The following is a 20,763-nucleotide window of genomic DNA, read 5'->3' as shown; positions in this document are numbered from 1 at the left end:
AGCAAGATATGGTTGCTCTTTCTGGAACTCAAGAAAGACTAATTGAACTCTTTTACGTAAGCTAATGAAGTATATTTTTTTTTCCTTTTCTGTAACTGAACTGCAACTTTATAATTTAGCAATCATTTTTATCAGATATAAACTACATTTATTTTTTACACATTTTGTAGTCCATTTTTCATGCGTCTTATCGCGTATTTGAAGAAAAATATATTTAAGAGTATATTTTTAACAGACCCCCATAAGGGGTAGGGTTCCGGGGGGGGGGGGGAGCCCGCTCTTGCATCATTATAGTGGACAGGAGGAAATGTCACCATGCCCAACAACCAAGCTGGCCACACTCACTATCCAAACCTGTCACACCCAAGGTCCTTCTAGCCACTGGGATTTAGCCACAACCTTTTCTGTAGTGCTGTTGTGGGAGGCACATGGCAGGCAGCGGTAGTCGTGTATAGAGGGGTTGCCAGGTCACAGCGCAGTTGCTCAGTATCCCCTTGCCTCGAAGTTGTCGCTCCACTAAAAGGATGACTCCCTCCGCCACAGTCCATTCTTCAATCCATTCGCTCTCTGAGACAATAAAGTGGACACCAGAGTATTCTTTTTTAACAACGGTACTTTACTATTCTTTAATACAGATTCTTTCTTCACTTGCACTACACGGGCACCGCTTCTGGTCCTGATGGGCTTTCTTCCAGACTCCACTTTAACTCCACTCCACTTTAACAGCCGAACACCTTCCTGGCACCTGGGTTCAATTAGATACCACTAGGCCCCTCACTCTCCCATGTCACGTCCTGCTACATGAACCGATTCAAATAGTCCTAAAGTCTTTCCGTCCCACCCACAGGGATTAGCTTGCACTTTGAAAAGGCTACGTGCGATAGCACTCCTCTGCTCGTGCTGTAGGCCAGTGTGCCGACCCCGCATCAGCAGCCGGGCTGCTCGGATCCAGATCCGCGGTGGCACGAGAGCCGTCCGGACCCGGGGGTCATGCGACCATTCAAATAAAGGGGGTATTTACAGGGGATTCTGTATTTAAAGTTCGTGACGCCACCCGTGGTGTGTGGTAAGGTGGAGCACTACGGCTGCCGTTGAGGAGTACCCGGGGTGATGACAGGGGCAGCCAGGTGTTGTGACGCTCCACGGTTAGGGGGGAGGCCCCGGGCCTCGGTGGTGAAGTTGGGAAGTGCCGTTGGGGGTGAAAGGGTCAATTGCATCAGTCCATAAAGCTGACACCGACAACTTGGTAAACCAAAGTTCTGGACACCGCTGCCGCTGAGTGGAGCTAGTTTGGGTCCCGTCCCCGATGGTGTTGCCTGATAATCTGTGACCTTTTCCCTGACACTTAGTTCTCTTACTAGTTGGCCCCTGTATTGTAAAACTAGTCGGGTCCCGATCCCCAGTGTGGCTAACTGTGGGAGCTTGCTCTCAGGGTTGATGCTTGGGATTTTCTGGACCGCTTTTGTGGAAAGTCCCCCTCGTTGCGCTAGTACCCCAATTTTGGAGCGGGTGGAGAGTGGATCTTGAAGGCTCCGTTCTCGTCAGGTAAATTGTCAGGTTGCCTGAAGCTACTCCCTGACCTAGGGTCCACGTACCCCGATCCCCTGCGACCAGGGGTCCAGCTCCTACTAGGTCCAGACCACCGTCTGCCACCTAGTTACTTCCAAGGAGCCCAGCTCCTGACCTCCTTTCTCCTTCACTTCCTACGCTTCACTCTCCCTTTTGCTGACTGACTCCTGACACTACTGACCTCCCCTTAACCAACCCCCCAAGTGGGCAACCCTATTCCACTCAGGCCGTCCACTTGTGTGTCTGGTGGGTGTGGTGCAGAGTGTTCCTAGGATTTTGATTGACTGCTGTTGGCAACACCATAAGTTGGGGACTTGTAACCAAGGAGGAGGTGGATATTGCACAGAAGGGCAGATTGCACAATACCCTGTGACGACCTGATAGGCCAGAGCGTCACTCCAGGACCTACCCTATTCAGACAAGGGCCAACTGAACTTTGGTCTCGCAGGGGATTTCTTAGGGTTTTCGTATCCTTGAAAGAACGAATGCTTCCCCGACCGACTGGACAATACCCCACTTCTGGGGATGCAGTTCCACAGTCCTCTCAAAAGCAGGACCCCACATGTCTGGGTTTAATGCGGTGACCCTTAGGATCGTTAATCAGACAATAAATAGCTTCTTCTCTCTATCTCTTCCTGGGGACTCTCCTACCCTCCTTCTATATCCTGTCCTATATATATGTGACGCCCCTAGACTAGTCAGGTTGTCACAGGGTACTGCACGCTCTTTATCCTTAGTGCAGGACTCAACCCCCCATGATTATGGGTTTCCAACCTATAGTACTGCCTCCATCAGCATCCAAATCCCAACCACACCTCACAACACACCCTGCCAGACACACCAGTGGGCTGTTGAGCTGGAATAGGGCCGTCCACCTAGGGGTCAGGCAAATTTGTGAGAGGAGGGAATTCAGTGAGGGAGGAAGTGGAGAGCAGAGCAGAGCTGACAGGTAGAACAGAAGTAGCTCCCAAAGAGTGAGGAGCTGGGAGTAACAGCTCCCCAGAGAAGAGTAGTAGCTCCCAGAGAGTGAGGAGCTGGGAGTTGGAGCTCCTGGGGGGTTACAGGTTGGGTCGCGATGGTGATCTGGGCCGGAGGAGTTGGAGACCTGGTCTCAGGGTATTGAGGCTGATTGCCTGGACCCGGTCTTGGAGGACAGGAGGCATCTGAGTCTAATAACCGGTCTGGGACCGAAAGTATGGCGGGGTACTGGACCCTGGGTCTGGGAGTAGCTTTAGGCAACCCGGCAATTAGCCTGTGAAGGATAGTAACTTTATGGACTGTCCCCAAGAAGCTCAGAGATCAGTGGCACTAGCGCAACGAGGGGGATAGGGCTTTCCAACCCAAGCAGCCCATTGAAATCCTAAGCGTGAGCCCTTGAGAGCACAGCTCCACTACAAACAGTAGGGAGCATGGCCCAGACAGCTTTATGCCAATGGGCCACAAGAACACTTCAAATTTGTGCACAGAGGCAGGTTCCAGACCATCAGACAGTACTGTAGGGGATGGATACCCGAATGGGCTCCCCTCAAGAGAGCAGCGGGATCCAGAGACTTGGTTTACCTTGTTGTCAGAGTCTGCTTTTCATCACCGACACTGTCTGAGTGAGTACATGGTCATCCTCTGCTACCGCCTAGCCCTGCTCTCCCCTGCACACCACAATCCAGAGTCCTGGGGTCTCCCCTACCTGTGGAGGGAAACGTCATCTGGCTGCCCCACTCCATCTCCCCCAGGTACTCCCAACACCGGCAGCGGCGGTACTCCCCTTACCACGGACCACGGGTGGCATCACAAACTATTATACCCTGTAAATAGTCCCCTTTACATTTAACTTGACGCAAGCCCCCGGGTCCGGAGACCCTTGAGCCACAGCAAATCCCGGATCCGAGCGGTTCGACTGCTGCAGGGGCGGCACATATACACTATCCATCTGCTGCTGTGTTTGTGATTGACTATTATTTTTGTGAGTCTTAGAGGTACTTTGCACACTACGATATAGCAGGTGCGATGTCGGTGGGGTCAAATCGAAAGTGACGCACATCCAGCGTCGCAGTCGACATCGTAGTGTGTAAATCCTTTTTGATACGATTAACGAGCGCAAAAGCGTCAAAATTGTATCATCGGTGTAGCGTCGGTCATTTCCATAATTTCGGAAGGACCGATGTTACAATGTTGTTCCTCGTTCCTGCGGCAGCACACATCGCTGTGTGTGAAGCCGCAGGAGCGAGGAACATCACCTTACCTGTGTCCCGGCTGCAATGAGGAAGGAAGAAGGTGGGCGGGATGTTTACGTCCCGCTCATCTCCGCCCCTCTGCTTCTATTGCCCGCCTGCCGTGTGACTTCGCTGTGACGCCGCACAACCCACCCCCTTAGGAAGGAGGTGGTTCGCCGGCCAGATCAACGTCGCAGGGCAGGTAAGTGCATGTGAAGCTGCAGTAGCGATAATTTTCGCTACGGCAGCTGTCACAAGATATTGCAGCTGCGACGGGGGCGTGGACTATCGCGCTCGGCATCGCAGCAATCGGCTTGCGATATCGTAGTGTGCAAAGTACCCCTTAGGTTAATTTGTTCCTGGCAGCTGCAATATTGAAGGAACTGTGGAACTAAAGCGTGCTTTACACGCTGCGACATCGCTACCGATATATCGTTGGGGTCACGTCGTTAGTGACGCACATCCGACGCCGGTAGCGACATCGCAGCATGTATGACCTCTCAGCGACCTAAAATGATTGCAAAAGAGGTAAAAATCGTTAGTGTTGGAGACACCAAAAATCATTGACAGGTGAGTAGCGATGTTGTTCGTCGTTCCTGCAGCAGCACACATCGCTATGTGTGATACCGCAGGAGCGACGAACATCTCCTTACCTGCGTCCACCGGCAAGGAAGGAGGTGGGTGGCATGTTACGTCCCGCTCATCTCCGTCCCTCCGCTTCTATTGGCCGGCCGCTTAGTGACGCCGCAGTGACGTCGCTATGACGCCGAACGCACCTCTCCCTTGAAGGAGGCATTGTTCGGCGGTCACAGCGACGTCGCTGACAAGGTATGTGAGTGTGACGCTGCCGTAGCGATAATGTTCGCTACGGCAGCGATCACCACATATCGCAAGAATGAGGGGGCGAGTGCTATCGCGCTCGACATCGCTAGCAATCGCCAGCGATGTCGCAACGTGTAAAGCACCCTTAACACGCTGATCTTTAGCTTCTAGCTTGGTGTATGGGTATATTTCTGCCTGGGCCTTTGTTTTGTGACTCGCTGGATCCCATTCAGACCTCGGGTCATTACATTTCAATAAAGTTGTGATACCCCCTTCCCTATCCCCTCCTTCACTTATCCCCGATTTATTGGTATTTATTGTCTAACTTTTTAATTTCAGCTTGATTGTGATGTGTAGCACAGGAATATAGTACAACGTTCCATTATACTATGTAAGGCCTCCGACACACTCACGTGAAAATCACGCACGTGCCGAGAGACAAGTATTTCCCCTGCATGTTGCGTGCAGGTAAGTACGTGTCTCTGGTACGTGCGGGACACGTGTGTTCTCCGCATGCTATCCGTGATAACATACGGAAAACAGGTTATTTACATACTCATGTGGTCCTTCCTGCTGTCCGTGGTGCTGATCTTCGGCTCCAGCCCTGCCGTCTCCCCACTGCTGCTGCTTCCGGCCGCAGTGAAGTGAATATTAAATGAGAATAATGAGCGGCGGTCGGCAGCAAGTGGCAGCAGCGGCAGAGACAGGAGGGCTGGAGAAGGTGAGTTAAGGGTTTTTTTTCTTCTCTGACACGTGTGTTTTCGCCGCCGCGTGTCACACGGGACCGCATCCACACTACACTCGTGTGGTACGGGTGCGGGCCGTGTGACACCCGTGCTGCAGGAGTAAACACTGACATGTCAGCGTGTAGAAAAACGCACACACGTACAAACGCACACGGACATACGTTCCGTGTGGTTTTACGTGTGTGTGCCTGCTACAATAGGGTAGCATTGCTGAACTTGTCTCCGTGCCGCCGGTACGTGGAAAAAATGGCAAACACGTACCAGCGGCATGGATGTGTGTCGCAGGCCTAAGAGTGTCTGTAGAATTGAGTGTATACTGGGCTGCCGCACAGTACACTGTAAGTTTTTGACAAATGAATGTTAATAAAGATTATATTAAATTTAAAAAAAAGCGTTATATTTGCAAATTGAGTTTTTGGTTTGGTTTCTTATCCACAGTCATATGGAAAGGCTTGCTAAAGTGTTGATATTGACGTTTAGGATTGCTATGTCCAATAGGTGGCGCTAGAGTTCTAGTCCTCTTCCTCTCTGAAGTGGCGATTTGCACAGTTCATACTGAAGTACAATACAATCAAATATTTTACAATTATTGCATCTCTATGGCAAAAAAAGATAAAACAAAATGCAGTATAAGATGCAGAATCCAGTATAAAGGCGGGTCCTGCATTTATGTGAGTGTTATTTGATGATTTTCAATATTTGTTCTGAAGATCAGTCAAGTCCAACATGATGGTTTGGTCACTTGTAAGGATGTGATGTACGTCCGACAAACATAGCAGGTTACAACAGCTGCAGGAGGGATACCAGATGACTGTTTTGTCTGCACTGATGTCTATGTAAGATTTTAATATAGTATATATACAGTACAGACCAAAAGTTTGGACACACCTTCTCATTCAAAGAGTTTTCTTTATTTTCATGACTCTGAAAATTGTAGATTCACATTAAAGGCATATAAAAAGTATGAATTAACACATGTAGAATGAAATACCTAACAAAACAAGTGTGAAACAACTGAAAATATGTCTTATATTCTAGGTTCTTCAAAGTAGCCACCTTTTGGTTTGATTACTGCTTTGCACACTCTTAATTAATTGGGATTCTGATCTGGCATAAATCCTAAGTCATATGCAAAGGATTGTTAAAAATCCACTTTTGACTTTTAGGATCGCTACTTCCAATAGGTGGCGCTGCGCTAGAGTTTGTCTCCTTTCCTGGAGAGACAATTTGAATATTTCCCAGAGGGGCATTGTAGCTATAAGTCCCCTTACTGGCAACCAGACTGCCTTGCAAAGTCTCCATAAGGAGAATAGTGTTCCCCCGTGGTCCCCACAAAGCTTCTCATGAGCCAGATCAGACACCCCATACTTTGCACTGACGAGGGGCAAGCACCCCGAAACACCGTGTCTACAAATTGGGATTCTGATCTGGCATAAATCCTAAGTCATATGCAAAGGATTGTTAAAAATCCCCTTTTGACTTTTAGGATCGCTACTTCCAATAGGTGGCGCTGTGCTAGAGTTTGTCTCCTTTCCTGGAGAGACAATTTGCACACTCTTGGCATTCTCTTGATGAGCTTCAAGAGGTATTCACCGGAAATGATTTTCACTTCACAGGTGTGCCCTGTCAGGTTTAATAAGTGGGATTTCTTGCCTTATAAATGGGGTTGGGGCCATCAGTTGTGTTGTGCAGAAGTCTGGTGGATACGCAGCTGATAGTCCTACTGAATACAGTAGACTGTTAGCTGATTTTTTCTTGCCATAATACAAATTCTAAGTAAAGAAAAATGAGTGGCCATCATTACTTTAAGAAATGAAGGTCAGTCAGTCCGAAAAATTGGGAAAACTTTGAAACTGTCCCCAAGTGCAGTGGCAAAAACCATCAAACGCTACAAAGAAACTGGCTCACATGAGGACCGCACCAGGAAAGGAAGACCAAGAGTCACCTCTGCTGCGGAGGATAAGTTTATCCGAGTCACCAGCCTCAGAAATTGCAGGTTAACAGCAGCTCAGATTAGAGACCAAGTCAATGCCACATAGAGTTCTAGCAGCAGACGCAGCTCTAGAAGAACTGTTAAGAGGAGACTTTGTGCAGAAGGCCTTCATGGTAAAATAGCTGCTAGGAAACCACTGCTATGGACAGGCAACAAGCAGAAGAGACTTGTTTGGCTAAAGAACACTAGGAATGGACATTAGACCAGTGTAAATCTGTGCTTTGGTCTGATGAGTCTAAATTTGAAATTTTTGGATCCAACCACCGTGTCTTTGTAGAAAAGGTGAACGGATGGACTCTACATGTCTGGTTCCCACCGTGAAGCAGGAGGAGGAGGTGTGATGGTGTGGGGGTGCTTTGCTGGTGACACTGTTGGGGATTTATTCAAAATTGAAGGCATACTGAACCAGCATGGCTACCACAGCCTCTTGCAGCGGCGTGCTATTCCATCCAGTTTGCGTTTAGTTGGACCATCATTTATTTTTCAACAGGACAATGACCCCAAACACACCTCCAGGCTGTGCAAGGGCTATTTGACTAAGAAGGAGAGTGATGGGATGCTACGCCAGATGACCTGGCCTCCACAGTCAGCAGACCTGAACCCAATCGAGATGGTTTGGGGTGAGCTGGACCGCAGAGTGAAGGCAAAAGGGCCAACAAGTGCTAAGCATCTCTGGGAACTCATTCAAGACTGTTGGAAAACCATTTCCGGTGACTACCTCTTGAAGCTCATCAAGAGAATGCCAAGAGTGTGCAAAGCAGTAATGAAAGCAAAAGGTGGCTACTTTGAAGAACCTAGAATATAAGACATATTTTCAGTTGTTTCACACTTTTTAAGTATTTCATTCCACATGTTTTAATTCATAGTTTTGATGCCTTCAATGTGAATCTACAATTTTCAGAGTCATGAAAATAAAGAAAACTCATTGAATGAGATCGTTTGTCCAAACTTTTGGTCTGTACTGTATATATACAGTGTATATAAATATATATACTGTATATAAAATTTTCTGATGACACATTTACCAACTAAATGCATTTATCTCCTATTCACCGGTTGGGTAATATATGTCTGATTTCTTTAGCTATGACTACTTCAACATCCAACAACTTGTAAAATGGGGACCTTTAATTATCCAGCCCATGTGTAACCATAGATTCTATAGATCCATTTTCTTCTATGGGGCTAAAAATCTAAAATGTCAATGAAATGTCAGTATATAAAACAAAAAATAACCCAGAATTAGTCTCTTACCATATTCAGCCACATGGAAATTCTCGCGAGCGTTGGGAACAATGATGGTGTAAGCTCCAAGCGGTGCCTCAGAATCAAGAGAAAAGGGAAGGTCTATGATGCCTTTCTGAGGTTTAAGATTTTCCCATTGGCCAGTACGATTCTTATTAGGATCCTTGTGAGAAAAAAAAGAAACATATACGGTATATAAAAAAATTAATACAACATATATAAAATTAAGACATATAGTCTTGGATTTCCTTGAAACTAAGTTTTAGGTATAATTAGTATTTTTGACCATTATCCAGTGGCATTTTCCCCGGTCAGAATCTACAACAATGACTTTCATGTCAGGCTGGCAGACATATGAGGCGGCACATGTGGACGTTGGACAGGGGTTTGACGGATGTAGACTTGGAGGGACTGTCGGCACCAGAAGGGCTCAACAGAACTGACCGGTACTGAGCACGACGGGGTACAGGACCCTAGGTCAGGAGCCGATTCAACGTCCTGACAATTCACATGAAAGGGAGAGGATCTTCAAGGACTTCCCTAAACGCTCAGACATTGAGGGCATCAGCACAAAGAGAGGGACAGGGTTTTTCTAGACACAGCAACCTACTGAAGTCCCAAGTGCCAGCCCTTAAGAGCACAGCTACACTACACATAGTGAGCAGGTCCCCCAACAGCTTCAAGCCACGGGGGCCATCAACGGTCAACAATTGTGCACGGAGGCAGGCTCCGAATCACTAAGTGACACCGGTGGGACCGTGTACTTGGACGGGCTCCCGGCAGCGGCAGCTGTACTCAGAGACTTCGGTTTACCTACAGTGTGTGTTTCTCCTTTCTAAACCTCATCCAACACCACAACTACCCGCAGTGAGTACCCTGGTCCCTGCACCCTGTCCTCCCAAAGCTCCAATTCCCTGAGTCCGGGGTCTTCCCTACCTGCGGAGGGACTAACACCTTGCTGCCTAACACCATCTGCCCCGCTCCTTCTTCCAGCAGCGGCAGTACTCCCATTACTGCAACCCAGAGGTGGCGTCACAAACCTTTCCCCTATAAATAATCCCTTTTACGGATCAAAGTGTCCGCCACGCCGGGTCCGGACCCCTCAAGCCACGACTATCCCGGATCCGAACAGCCTGACCAATGCTGGGGTGGCACACTACCGCCATGCCATTCCAAGTAGAAGGACAGCATTTAGAACCCTCTCGATACCGTATGTGCATAACACGATGGCGGCATTATGGGTCAGCGATTCCGGTAGTAAAACACTCAAAAAAATTTTGAGTTGCATTGAGACTATTTGAGGCAAACTGTATAATCACTCACCTGTATTTCCACCATAGGACACTAAAAGAAGAAAATGAGATAATTAATTGAAAGATTCATAGGTGGGGTTAGTGAATGTAAATATGTATTTTGTTTGGATGTCTGGTATCTACAATATCCACTTTCTCTGTAATTGCTCCCTCCCATTCCTTCCTATGTATTCTAAGTTTAGGCTGTGTTCACATAGAGCTTGTTATTACATTCAATTGCTCCGTCGAGGGTTACGCCCGAACCCCCACCAAACAAGATTCGCAAGTATGCGCCGATGGGGCCATTGACTATAATAATGCAGACAGAGTCACGATCTGTTCTGTTGCGCATCATTTTCTGCTGTGTACGCCTAGGTGAGGAGGGCGGCAACAAGTAGTCAACTATATCTTGCTGACTGCCTTAAATAGGCATATACAGCCAAAAATGATGCCCAACAGAACACACTGATTCTGCATCATTATCGCAAATGTCCCTGTTGGCGAATAACATTGCGTCAAATGCTTTTGTCATGATGATCGAGGGACCAGGGCTCCTAGACTGGACCTTAGACTAGGGAGCTTTACCTATACCTTTTCTCAGAGTTACCTCTGATAGTGAGGAGGCCTGAGCCGCCAACCTGACCTTTCTAATACTCCTTCCCTACCTAACCCAGGATGGGAGCATGTTAACACCAACAGTGATAGACAAACAAAGGAAACTAAAATGCTATCACACAGAGTTATCAGACAAGTAATAAGAAGGAATATAAAAATTGGAAGGAAGTAACCAGATGATATGAGGATCTCCACAGCACACCAAGCAACACGCAGTAAATTACCAGTTACTGGAACAGAGCAGCACACAGACGGGTTTAGCAGAAAGCTATAGCTGGCATGGGAAGCCAAAGTCTTCCATCCTAAAAAGGCTGGGAGTAACTACATAGGTCTCCTGCAATATGTGATCCAAAAAGTAACCAGCAGACTAGCAGAAATTAACTCCTACTAGTCCATTCACTAATGAGCACACAGCTGGTCGACACTCGAGCCTGCCTGTGCAACTCAGATGCACCAGAGAAAGCATAATGAGGAGTATCAGAGTCTGTAGTCTGATAAACCAATGCAAGTCAAAAAGTATGAAAAAAATCAATAAATCTTTATTACAGACAATTATAAAAGTCATTTAAAACGAATGGACCGACCCAAATGACGGATGGAATTGATACCAGGGACCCGGCACCAACACTACAATGAAAAAAGTACCTACAATATATAGGCTATTTATATGTTAATTCCAAAATAAGTGCAGCAAAAAATATTAACCAACATCACTATAATCAGTGGAGCATATATTATACATTCACTAGTGTGAGAGCCTATATGAGCAACTCTACGGTATCATTCAAACCACAAATAGTAATATTATTACCAGTACGCAATGGTCCAAGTAAAGTGATGGTGTGGCATCCCCAAGCACTGACGCGCGTTTCGCAACAACCATGCTTCATCCACGAGTGATGTATAATTACAGTGTTATATGCATTGAGCTTTCCGTACTGGTTATGGGTTTGGTGATTAAGTTTATTTCTGTATAATTACAGTGTTATATGCATTGAGCTTTCCATACTGGTTATGGGTTTGGTGTTTAATTAAGTGTATTTCTGTAGTTTGAACAACGTCTGGTGCAGCCATGACACACGGCAAGTTTAGAGCCAAACATCCTGTGACAGCTGACAAAATATTGGATAGCACTCGTCTGATGTATTTGGTTTCACTCTTGTGATCAAAACTTAAGGCAAGTTTCACATTTCTACCATTCATGGTCCGAGTATGTACCGTGATGTCTGGACCAGCCACGGGTTTCCTGACCCGAACTTTACAGCCTCATAGTTATACATTAGGCTATAGACTTCCGATCATGAGACCCGCAGTCTACATCGGACTGTGAACGTTGCAGGTAGGAAAGCAGCCTAAGTTCTATTGTGGCTCTTGGGCTCTTGGGAGAGGTTTGGTTTAACCACTTGGACCTTGGACCAAAAAAAAAAAAAAGTTTTGCACCAATGACCTAATCTGTGATCTGGTCACATGGGGTAGAATTCGTGTCACCATAAAACGATATTTATAGTGGCACTGTTGAGAACTTTGGCTTTGGGGGGTAATAAGGTGGCTCATGGAACTGCCTCATTGTCTGGGAGAAATAAGGAATTTTTCTGTAGTGTAATAATGGTGTGATGGGATTTTACTTACATTGTCTTCAACAGCCATGAAGTCTCTATTAAAGATCAGGATTCGAATGTTCACTGGAAATAATAATGGTAGATAATCAGAACACAATCTAATTCTAAATTTTACAGAGCACTTCATATACATGAGGCAATCAGCATTGCAAATAATTGATTCTATAGAAGTGTGCCTATGGGAGGTGCAGAATTAGCATCTACAACTGGGCATGAGTGCCTCAGCCATATATTAAAGGGATTGGATATGTTTGGGAACTTTTTTAAAAATGTTGCACAGTTTTGCTCTTACAGACTCTTTAGTTCTCTGTCACTACAAATTTTATGTAGTATGTTGCCAAAAATCTGCTAAGAGGAGCTCAGACAAAAACGCAGAGGTCAGCCATATTGTTTTGTTGTAATTTCCTACCAAACAGATCAGCAATTCTGTCCATATATTGGCGACTGGTAGAGACACATATGACCAGACCAGTCCATCAACCGCCTCCAATAGGAAAATTCCACATGGGAAAGCTGTTTTTCTGTCGGAGGAGGCTGATGGGCTGGTCTGGTCACATAATCCGCCACCAGTCGCCATTGTTCTGGTCAGTTTTTGAGCTCATTCTGAAAGTCTAATAGAAAAGTCTCTAACTTTTTAATATGTACTTTCTGAGCTCACCTCAGCTGATTTATGGCTACAGATTGCATTAAAGTTGAATGTGCAGAGAAACATAGGGCCAGTAAAAGCAAAATAATGCAAAATTTGTAATGAAAACCAAATGCAAGAAGAGATTTTAGCCCCAAAATCTGCACTCAAGTTAAATAAATGCTCAATAAGGTGCCAACATCTTTAAGTCATTAACATTCTAAATATCTCTGTTGCAGATTACATAACTTTGACCTCTCTGACCTTAAATGCTATGAACCACAGGATAATGATCCTTTCAGGCAGTCCTTAACTCTGTTAAGGTTAAGGTCTGCTAAGAAGGCCTCATGGCTGGAACAAAAGTGGGGGCATTACCCTTTCACTGTGCACCCACAAGATGCTACTCACCAGTCTCTCCCCGCTTGTACAGAGGTTTGTCAGTTTGAATGAGCGTTGCGTGTCCTACAGCACGTACCAGAACTTTTTTACTGTTGGACATTTGGGTGGTTGCTCCAACAAGAGATATGAAAGCAGTCACGACTTCTTCTTTGCCTCCTTCTGGAGGAGGTGTCTGTATAGGAGAAGCCATTGGAAATACATGAATCCATGGTAATAAGCATTATGAAGAACTGAAGAAACCATAAACATACAACTGATGTATCATCTAATTGGTCCTCACTACCAATATGGTGAGAAGGCTTATATAAGGAAGAGTTTACATTGGGTTGGAGGTGTCACTTGAAGCTTTTGGCTCCAATGCAAAATCTCCAAAAGGGCCCCCAACTATCACAGGTCTACTCCTATGGACTAAAGAGGCTCCAAGGCTTGGGTGTAAATGCAACCCCTACACCTACTATAGTTACGCCTCTGCAGAGGGTATAAACTGGAAGAATCTTACAAATATCAATGGTCTGTGCGCTATCAACCCATAGGATGCCATAGATCTCACCATTACTGACAGTGACCACCATATTTTGTATTGGGTCAATGGTTCTCCTCACCATCAAAAGTGATAGATATTTTTCCCATGTAGAACAGTAATTTAATGAGGGTCTAAGAAAGATTTTACTCTACCAACCATTGTGTGTAGGACCATTTTTTAATGAAGACATTTAATGACTGATATTTCCATATCAAGACTTATCCCCCAAAAATTAAGGTATCTTCTAGTCATTGAGATTGTGAATCGGACTGCCTCCTCTCCAACCCATTGTGAATTGGACTGCCGGAAAGAGCTTAGCGCTGTACTCCGCAGTCCCATAGGCATTATTCTAGGGGTTCCAACTACTCAGACCCTCAGCAAGTTATTGATAGGAAGAAGCTTAAAGGGGGCTTTACACGGTAGCGATATCGCTAGCAATTTGTAGCGATAGCGAGCGTGTAAGTACCCGCCCCCGTCGCGCATGTGATTGTTTGTGATCGCTGCCGTAGCGAACATTATCGCTACGGCATCGTCACACATACTTACCTGGTCGGCAGCGTCGCTGTGACTGCCGAACAATCCCTCCTTCAAGGGGGAGGGACGTTTGGCATCACAGTGACGTCACCGCAACGTCACTAAGCGGCCGGCCAATCAAAGCGGAGGGGTTGAGATGAGCAGGACGTAACATCCCGCCCACCTCCTTCCTTCCGCATTGTGGCCGGCGGCAGGTAAGGAGACGTTCCTCGCTCCTGCGGTGTCACACATAGCGATGTGTCTGATATGTCTGTGTGTGGTGGCTCTTGAAGCACTGACTCCAGCAGCAGTCCACTCCTTGTGAATCTCCCCCAAATTTTTGAATGGCCTTTTCTTAACAATCCTATCAAGGCTGTGGTTATCCCGGTTGCTTGTGCACCTTTTACTACTACACTTTTTCCTTCTGCTCAACTTTCCATTAATATGCTTGGATACAGCACTTTGTGAACAGCCAGCTTCTTTAGCAATGACCTTTTGTGGTTTATAGTCATAATCAACAACATTAACAAAAAATAAACACTTGAAATAGATCACTCTGCATGCAATGACTCTATATCATATATGTGTTTCCCTTTTTATATTGAATTACTGAAATAAATTAACTTTTTGATGATATTCTAATTTATTGAGCTGCACCTGTATGTCTCCACAAATAGGTCAAATCAGTCAATAAATGAGACCGTGATGTTGAGCTACACACAAGGTTTTCTACTCTTGGAATTTTTTTTCCCAGGGGTTACATGCCATTTATCTTGGAGTACTCGCTCTGCATTATACATTCATTCTGTATGGTCATAGTCGAGGAGCACTTTCATGACATTTGTTGGAGTAGGGAGCACTAAGCTTAGGGACTTGAAGAAACATTACTCTTGAATGAACAGTGAGTAGTTAGTATAATATTGGATGAATACCTTAAATTGCACACACTTGAATAATTGGGATTCTGTCACCATCTCCTGGAGCAGGACAGTGTCCTCTACGCCATGCTGTAAGGTAGCAGTGACTTTAAGGATTTCTCGAGCTCCCTGGACATCCACGCAAATGGTTTCATTGGAGGGAAAGTGAATCTTGGCTGGAATTAGTAGTATGTAACTCCTGTGGAGGACAATGGAGCACATAGACACTGCAGTTTATTTACTTCACCCATTGTATTACTCCATAATGTTCATCCTTTCATTCATCCTTCTAGTTAATATTCTGGTTTGGCTCGATGTCCTCATGTTATGGCTGGTGCCATCCTGTCTCTTGCTTTCTGTGCCAGGATTTAACTAAATACGCTACTACTGTTACTAAGCCGCGGACTTTCTTAACTCTGGTTCTGCCATGCATCAATGCATGTGTCAGATAATCTGTTTGAAAAATAAAGCTTAAAGGGATTTTCTGTGAATACATTGAACTCATCTGTGCAAGACACAATGTAGATTCCTAAGGTAGTGTGTATTATGGATCGGTCTTTCAACTTTGGGGTTGGAGATGGCAGTGTGGACATTGCAAGAAATCTTAAGGCCGCTTTACACCCTGCGACATCGCTAGCATTTGCTGGCGATGTCGAGCGCGATAGCACCCGCCCCCGTCATACGGCCGATATGTGGTGATCACTGCCGTAGCGAACATTATCGCTACGGCAGCGTCACATGCATATACCTGCTCTGCGACGTTGCTGTGACCGTCGAACCGCCTCCTTTCTCAGGGGGTGGTTCGTTCAGGGTCACAGCTACGTCACGGCAGCGTCACCGAACCGCCCCCCAATAGAAGCGGAGGGGCGGAGATGAGCGGGACGTAACATCCCGCCCACCTCCTTCCTTCCGCATTGCCGGCGGCCGCAGGTAAGGTGAGGTTCCTCGTTCCTGCAGTGTCACACATAGCGATGTGTGCTGCCGCAGGAACGACGAACAACATCGTACCTGCAGCTGCAACGATAATTGAGAATAGGGTGATGTCACCGATTAGCGATTTTGAACGTTTTTGCACGACGATTCAAAATCGCTCATAGGTGTCACACGCAACGACATCGCTAACGCGGCCGGATGTGCGTCACAAATTCTATGACCCCAACGACATCGCTTTAGCGATGTCGTAGCGTGTAAAGCGGCCTTTAGTCATTGTCCACATCTATAGGATTCATGTAAACAACCCCTACCTCTTTTATTGACAGTCACATTACTTTGAGATCTGACTGTCAGACCAAAATAACTGATATATAAATTATAAATTAGGTATTGCCTATTTTCATGTTTTTGCTAGCAATCATGGCAAATACTGCACCTTATTGCTGGGGCTTTCAAAATTCACAGCAAAAGCAACATGGTCTTACCCACTAGCGGACACCAAGAGACGAGGGCCACTTTGCAAGAACAACGTATGGGTCCTTTACAGTCCAAAAGCTCATCACAATGTACAATTCCATCTGCTTTAAAGGTGGAAGTGGGTCCCCTTGCCCCTTGAGCCCCTGTGCAGCTGCACAGGTTGCACCAAAGATATGTCCACCCATGGTGTTACCTATCAGCTCAATGACCATCTGTGATCTGACTGGAAGGATATGAGACTGGTGTCTTGATTTATGAGAATGGTTGGGATCCCAGTGGTCAGAGACATGCATTTGTCTCCTATCCAGCAGATATTTAATAAATCAGGAGCACGATATTATAAAAATAAATTAGAGTGTACTTTTTCTCAAGATGGACAGGGGTCCCATGGTTGGACTCCTAGCAATCAACCAGTTATCACTTGGCTAGGGCTGCACAGTGACTTTGGCTGTGACCCCTATTGCACGGCCACAGTTAGCTGTGTTGCTATTACATCTCAGAGCCGTACAAGTGATTGGGTTCACATTGCAACCCCGGGGGTGATCTGACCATGACGAGCAAGTCGCAAAAAAAAAAAAGACTTTTTGTGACTTACTTGCCATGGTATCCCTGGAGGCCCAATGCAACCCCCCTTCACCTCGTTACGAAGTAGCAGCCACATATAGCAAACTGTGGCCAAGTGGCCATGTAGCTTCAGCCTTATACTGCCCATAGGTGAAAATTTGCTGAATTGAGACAATTTTTTTAAGTAATAAATACTGTAAAGCATCATCCCGAACCAATGCTTTCCAGATTCCATATAGAGCTCAGATCCCTGCCCTTGACACCCAACTATATATTTTATTGTAAAGCACTGAAACTAGAAGAGTCCCCAAGTTCCTCCTGACAGGCTTGGACTGGCCCACAGGAGAACCGGAGGATTCTCTGGTGGGCCCCTCTGCTGTATTATGTCACTTATCCCCTAAACATGATTAATAGTTGCCACAATACACTTGTTTCGCTACGCACAGGCAAGGAAGTATCGCATCATTCATTTTACAAACTACCGAGTATATTATTATATAGCAGCATAGGTACATTTGTTAATGTCATATCTGCATGTAGTTGATCAGACCAGAGGTAATGTTACTGGTGGGCACCTGACACTGTGCTCCAGCCCACAATTATCATGTCATAAAAGTAATTTACTTTTAACAATATTATTTATAAGCTCTTTTTTTCCATATGAAATGTGACCCAACAATACCTACAATGCTTGGGATCTCTAACATAGATCTCATAGGTTTATGGAAATTCTTCCTACAATATTTCTGAATACAGTGTAATAACAATTTTGCTTACATGGATGAGCTCGTTCCAATGGTCATGGGGATGAAGCAATAAGTGAGTAGTACAAGCTGGTACCACATCTTCTGGGAAATAAGAAAACTTCAACTATTCTGGATAGTTCCTTAATAGTGCAGGTGATGTCCACCTTAGGATGTGACTGTGGGTCTCGTCTTCATTGGTAGCTTGTTGACTGTCCACTTTAGGTTCCAAGCATGTCAGCAGAGAATTCGTGTCCCAGGCTGCTTCGAATTAATCTGTCCTTATGTCTTTGGAGAAATGTTTCTGTCTGACTTGGCTGCTCACCTTTGCTGGAGTTCAATCTTATGTCTTGACTCCTCCTCCTCTTATATGTCCTATGAGGCAATGAGAGGTACTATCTTACTGCAGCCTTTATAATAAGGTGCATAAGGCACCAAGAATAAACTAAATGACCATAGGATGGTGGAGAAGTGTGGCGCCCCTGAGGCTTCCGTCGCCACAGGACATTGCACCCCATCCAGCGGTGTGATGCCCCATTCTGGGTGAGGAAAGGAGTGAACACCGGTCCCCTGGTAAATCTACACAACACCCATTGTTAGGTACATACTGGGACCAGGGAGAGTGGCAGCAACCCTACCATGCTGCATGCTGGGAGGGGCCGTAAGACCCATCCCTGCTCCTATAGGGTACAGCTTAGCAACTGGGGAGGTGGGAGGAGCCAGCAGAGAGCAGTCAGAGAAAGGAAGGTCAAGTTTTGAGCAGAAAGAGAGAGAGTGGGGAGGAGGAGGAGGTCTGCAGGAGGCAGACAAGAAGGAGAGAAGGAAAGAGAGCTCCAAGTCAGTCAGGAGCTGAGAAGAAGAAAGAGACGCTTCCTGGTGAAGATCCTGGGACTTAGAGGGTCCAGGTGACACCAAGCAGAGAAAAGAAGGGATTCCAGGGTCACGGATAGCTGTAGAGCTGTGGTGGCCTGCTCCGCAGGAACATCGGTGGAGGGATCAAGCTGCAACAGGGGACGGTCCCTAGAAACCGGAGGAGTGCAAAATCATCTCCAAACAGTAAAAACCGAGGCCCAGGGAAAGTTGTAAACTCCCCGGGCCACAGCCCACAGCAGAACCTCTAGAAAAGGGAGAATCATCCGACAGGTGACCCCCCAGCCTGGAGGCTGTAGTGGAGGCCGAGCAGGTTCATCCTAAAAGAGCTAGGCTTAGGAAGACAGCTGAAGATAGAGACACCTTAGAGAGAAAGGTACCGGTTTTCACTCCAAGAATCACCCAGAAACGGCGGAGGTCCCTGACAGTGGGTTTCAGTCGTCTGAGGGCACCAGTGTGCGCATACCAGGACGTATGAGTAAAGAACTTGAAACTACACCCTTGGAGTGGTCTCTGTTATTTTATCTGCTTAGCCTTCCATTACACCATAGACTCTCACGAGCACCAACAGTGTGCCCCGGGGCATTGCTCCACCTGTGGGGAGCAGTACCATCATTGCTGCCATATCATCACCCCGGAGGCCTTACACAGCAGCGGCGGCTTAATAGCCGCATACCACAGGTGGCGTCACGAACACAAACTTTATTCATCACCAAGTCATCAGCCATATTTTAACTGACATCCACCAGGGCCATGGAGCCGGGCCCCGCCACCACTGACGACCCCCGGACTAGTCCGGCCCGGCACCAGGTGTCCCATAGCCCTGGGGTGGGCGAGTCAACTTTTGGCGTCACGAACAGGATTTCGTGCCCGGCGCCCACCGGGTACTGTGCGCCTGAAGAACAGTGTGACAAAACTGTGTGTTTTACTGTGAAAACCGCCGCCATTAGCGCTGCTGAGAGCGGGAAGAAGGGGGCGTGTCAGAAGAAAGGGCGCGAAGAGAAGCCCCGCCCCCTTGGTCTTGGCAAAAGAGCGCGAAGAAGTGCCCGCCATGGAGAGCGGTGGAAGAAGAAGATATGGCGACTAGAAAAGCTGGCCGACTGGCAGCAAGAGTCTAGATGCCAGATCAGACAAGAGCCAAAATGTACCTCATCGCAAGCGGAGCGGTGCCGGCCGTGATGGGCTGGGCGCCAGTCTGGCGCCAGATGCTAGTGCAGCCTCCAGCCCCGCCTCCGAGAAGGGAAAGGGTGCAGCCGAGTGGCGTGGTCGAGCACCCGAGCAGTGTTCCAGCAAGCGTTCCCCAGGTCGGCAGCATGGCAGAGAGGCTGCAGAAGTGCGCACCAGGGACCGGGAAGATGGATCCTGAGCTGGACCTGCTCCGGGAGGAGATGAAAATCCTGGCCCGGAGGCTGAACAGCATGCAAACAGAGGTGGACCGGCGGAGAGAAAACCCGATGGTGCTGGAGAACGTGGGCCACAGAATGGAGGCCGCCGAGCAGCGTCCGGGTGAGCTATTTATAACCCCGACCCGTCCGGACCCATGGCCCTACCAAGCGCCACTGCCCAGTCCCTCCACCGTCCCGCTAGCTTTCCCCGCCAGCCCCGCTGATGCCCGGTGGGGCACCGGAGGCCTGCCGGAAACCCCCGAAGACGGCGCCTGGGGTGGGGTGGACCCCGAACAGTTAGTGGGCCCCCTTCCAAGTCCCCCTGTAAGCCTCCTGGGAGCAACATCCCCGGGAGTGAACTGGGACGCAGCGCCCATTGAGAGCGGGAGACTGCAGCAGCCACTGCGCCCCAAAGAGACTCCCCTGGCAAATGAACTGTCCTGCCGGAAATTGGTGGAGGAGTACCAGCGGGAGCGGGAGGCCCGGGAGGAGAAGCGGAGGGCCGAGGAGGCGTCCAACCTGGCCTCCAAGGAGCAGATTCGAAAAGCCCTCAAGGGATCTCAGGGCCCAGTGAGAAGGGGCCAGGTGATAGACTTCCGGCAGAAAGGCGGCTGGGGCTTTATCAGAGAGCCCGGACTGGGCAAGGATGTCTTTGTTGCCCGCCGTGATATAGAGGAGCACCTGCCCAGAGGCCACCCAGAGC

General features: G+C 47.3%; 1 protein-coding gene across 1 annotated transcript in view; it reads right to left on the bottom strand.

Moving 5' to 3' along the window:
- The window catches only part of LOC142310811 (alpha-2-macroglobulin-like protein 1), a 105,558-nt gene extending 87,385 nt beyond the window's left edge, over positions 1-18,173 (bottom strand). The window contains exons 1-6 of the mRNA XM_075348525.1: positions 17,840-18,173; positions 15,104-15,287; positions 13,145-13,307; positions 12,122-12,174; positions 9,909-9,929; positions 8,595-8,748 (exon numbers count right to left, since the gene is read on the bottom strand). Of these exons, the coding sequence (XP_075204640.1) occupies positions 8,595-8,748; positions 9,909-9,929; positions 12,122-12,174; positions 13,145-13,307; positions 15,104-15,287; positions 17,840-17,907 (643 nt within the window). The 5' untranslated portion in view covers positions 17,908-18,173. The remainder of the gene's footprint in view (positions 1-8,594; positions 8,749-9,908; positions 9,930-12,121; positions 12,175-13,144; positions 13,308-15,103; positions 15,288-17,839) is intronic.
- Between the last annotated feature and the right edge of the window lie 2,590 nt (positions 18,174-20,763).

The sequence above is a fragment of the Anomaloglossus baeobatrachus genome, chromosome 5 (assembly GCF_048569485.1).
Source record: "Anomaloglossus baeobatrachus isolate aAnoBae1 chromosome 5, aAnoBae1.hap1, whole genome shotgun sequence".
Lineage (NCBI taxonomy): Eukaryota > Metazoa > Chordata > Amphibia > Anura > Aromobatidae > Anomaloglossus > Anomaloglossus baeobatrachus.
The sequence above is the reverse complement of the archived record's forward strand: the minus strand, read 5'-3'. Positions and strand labels throughout refer to the sequence as shown.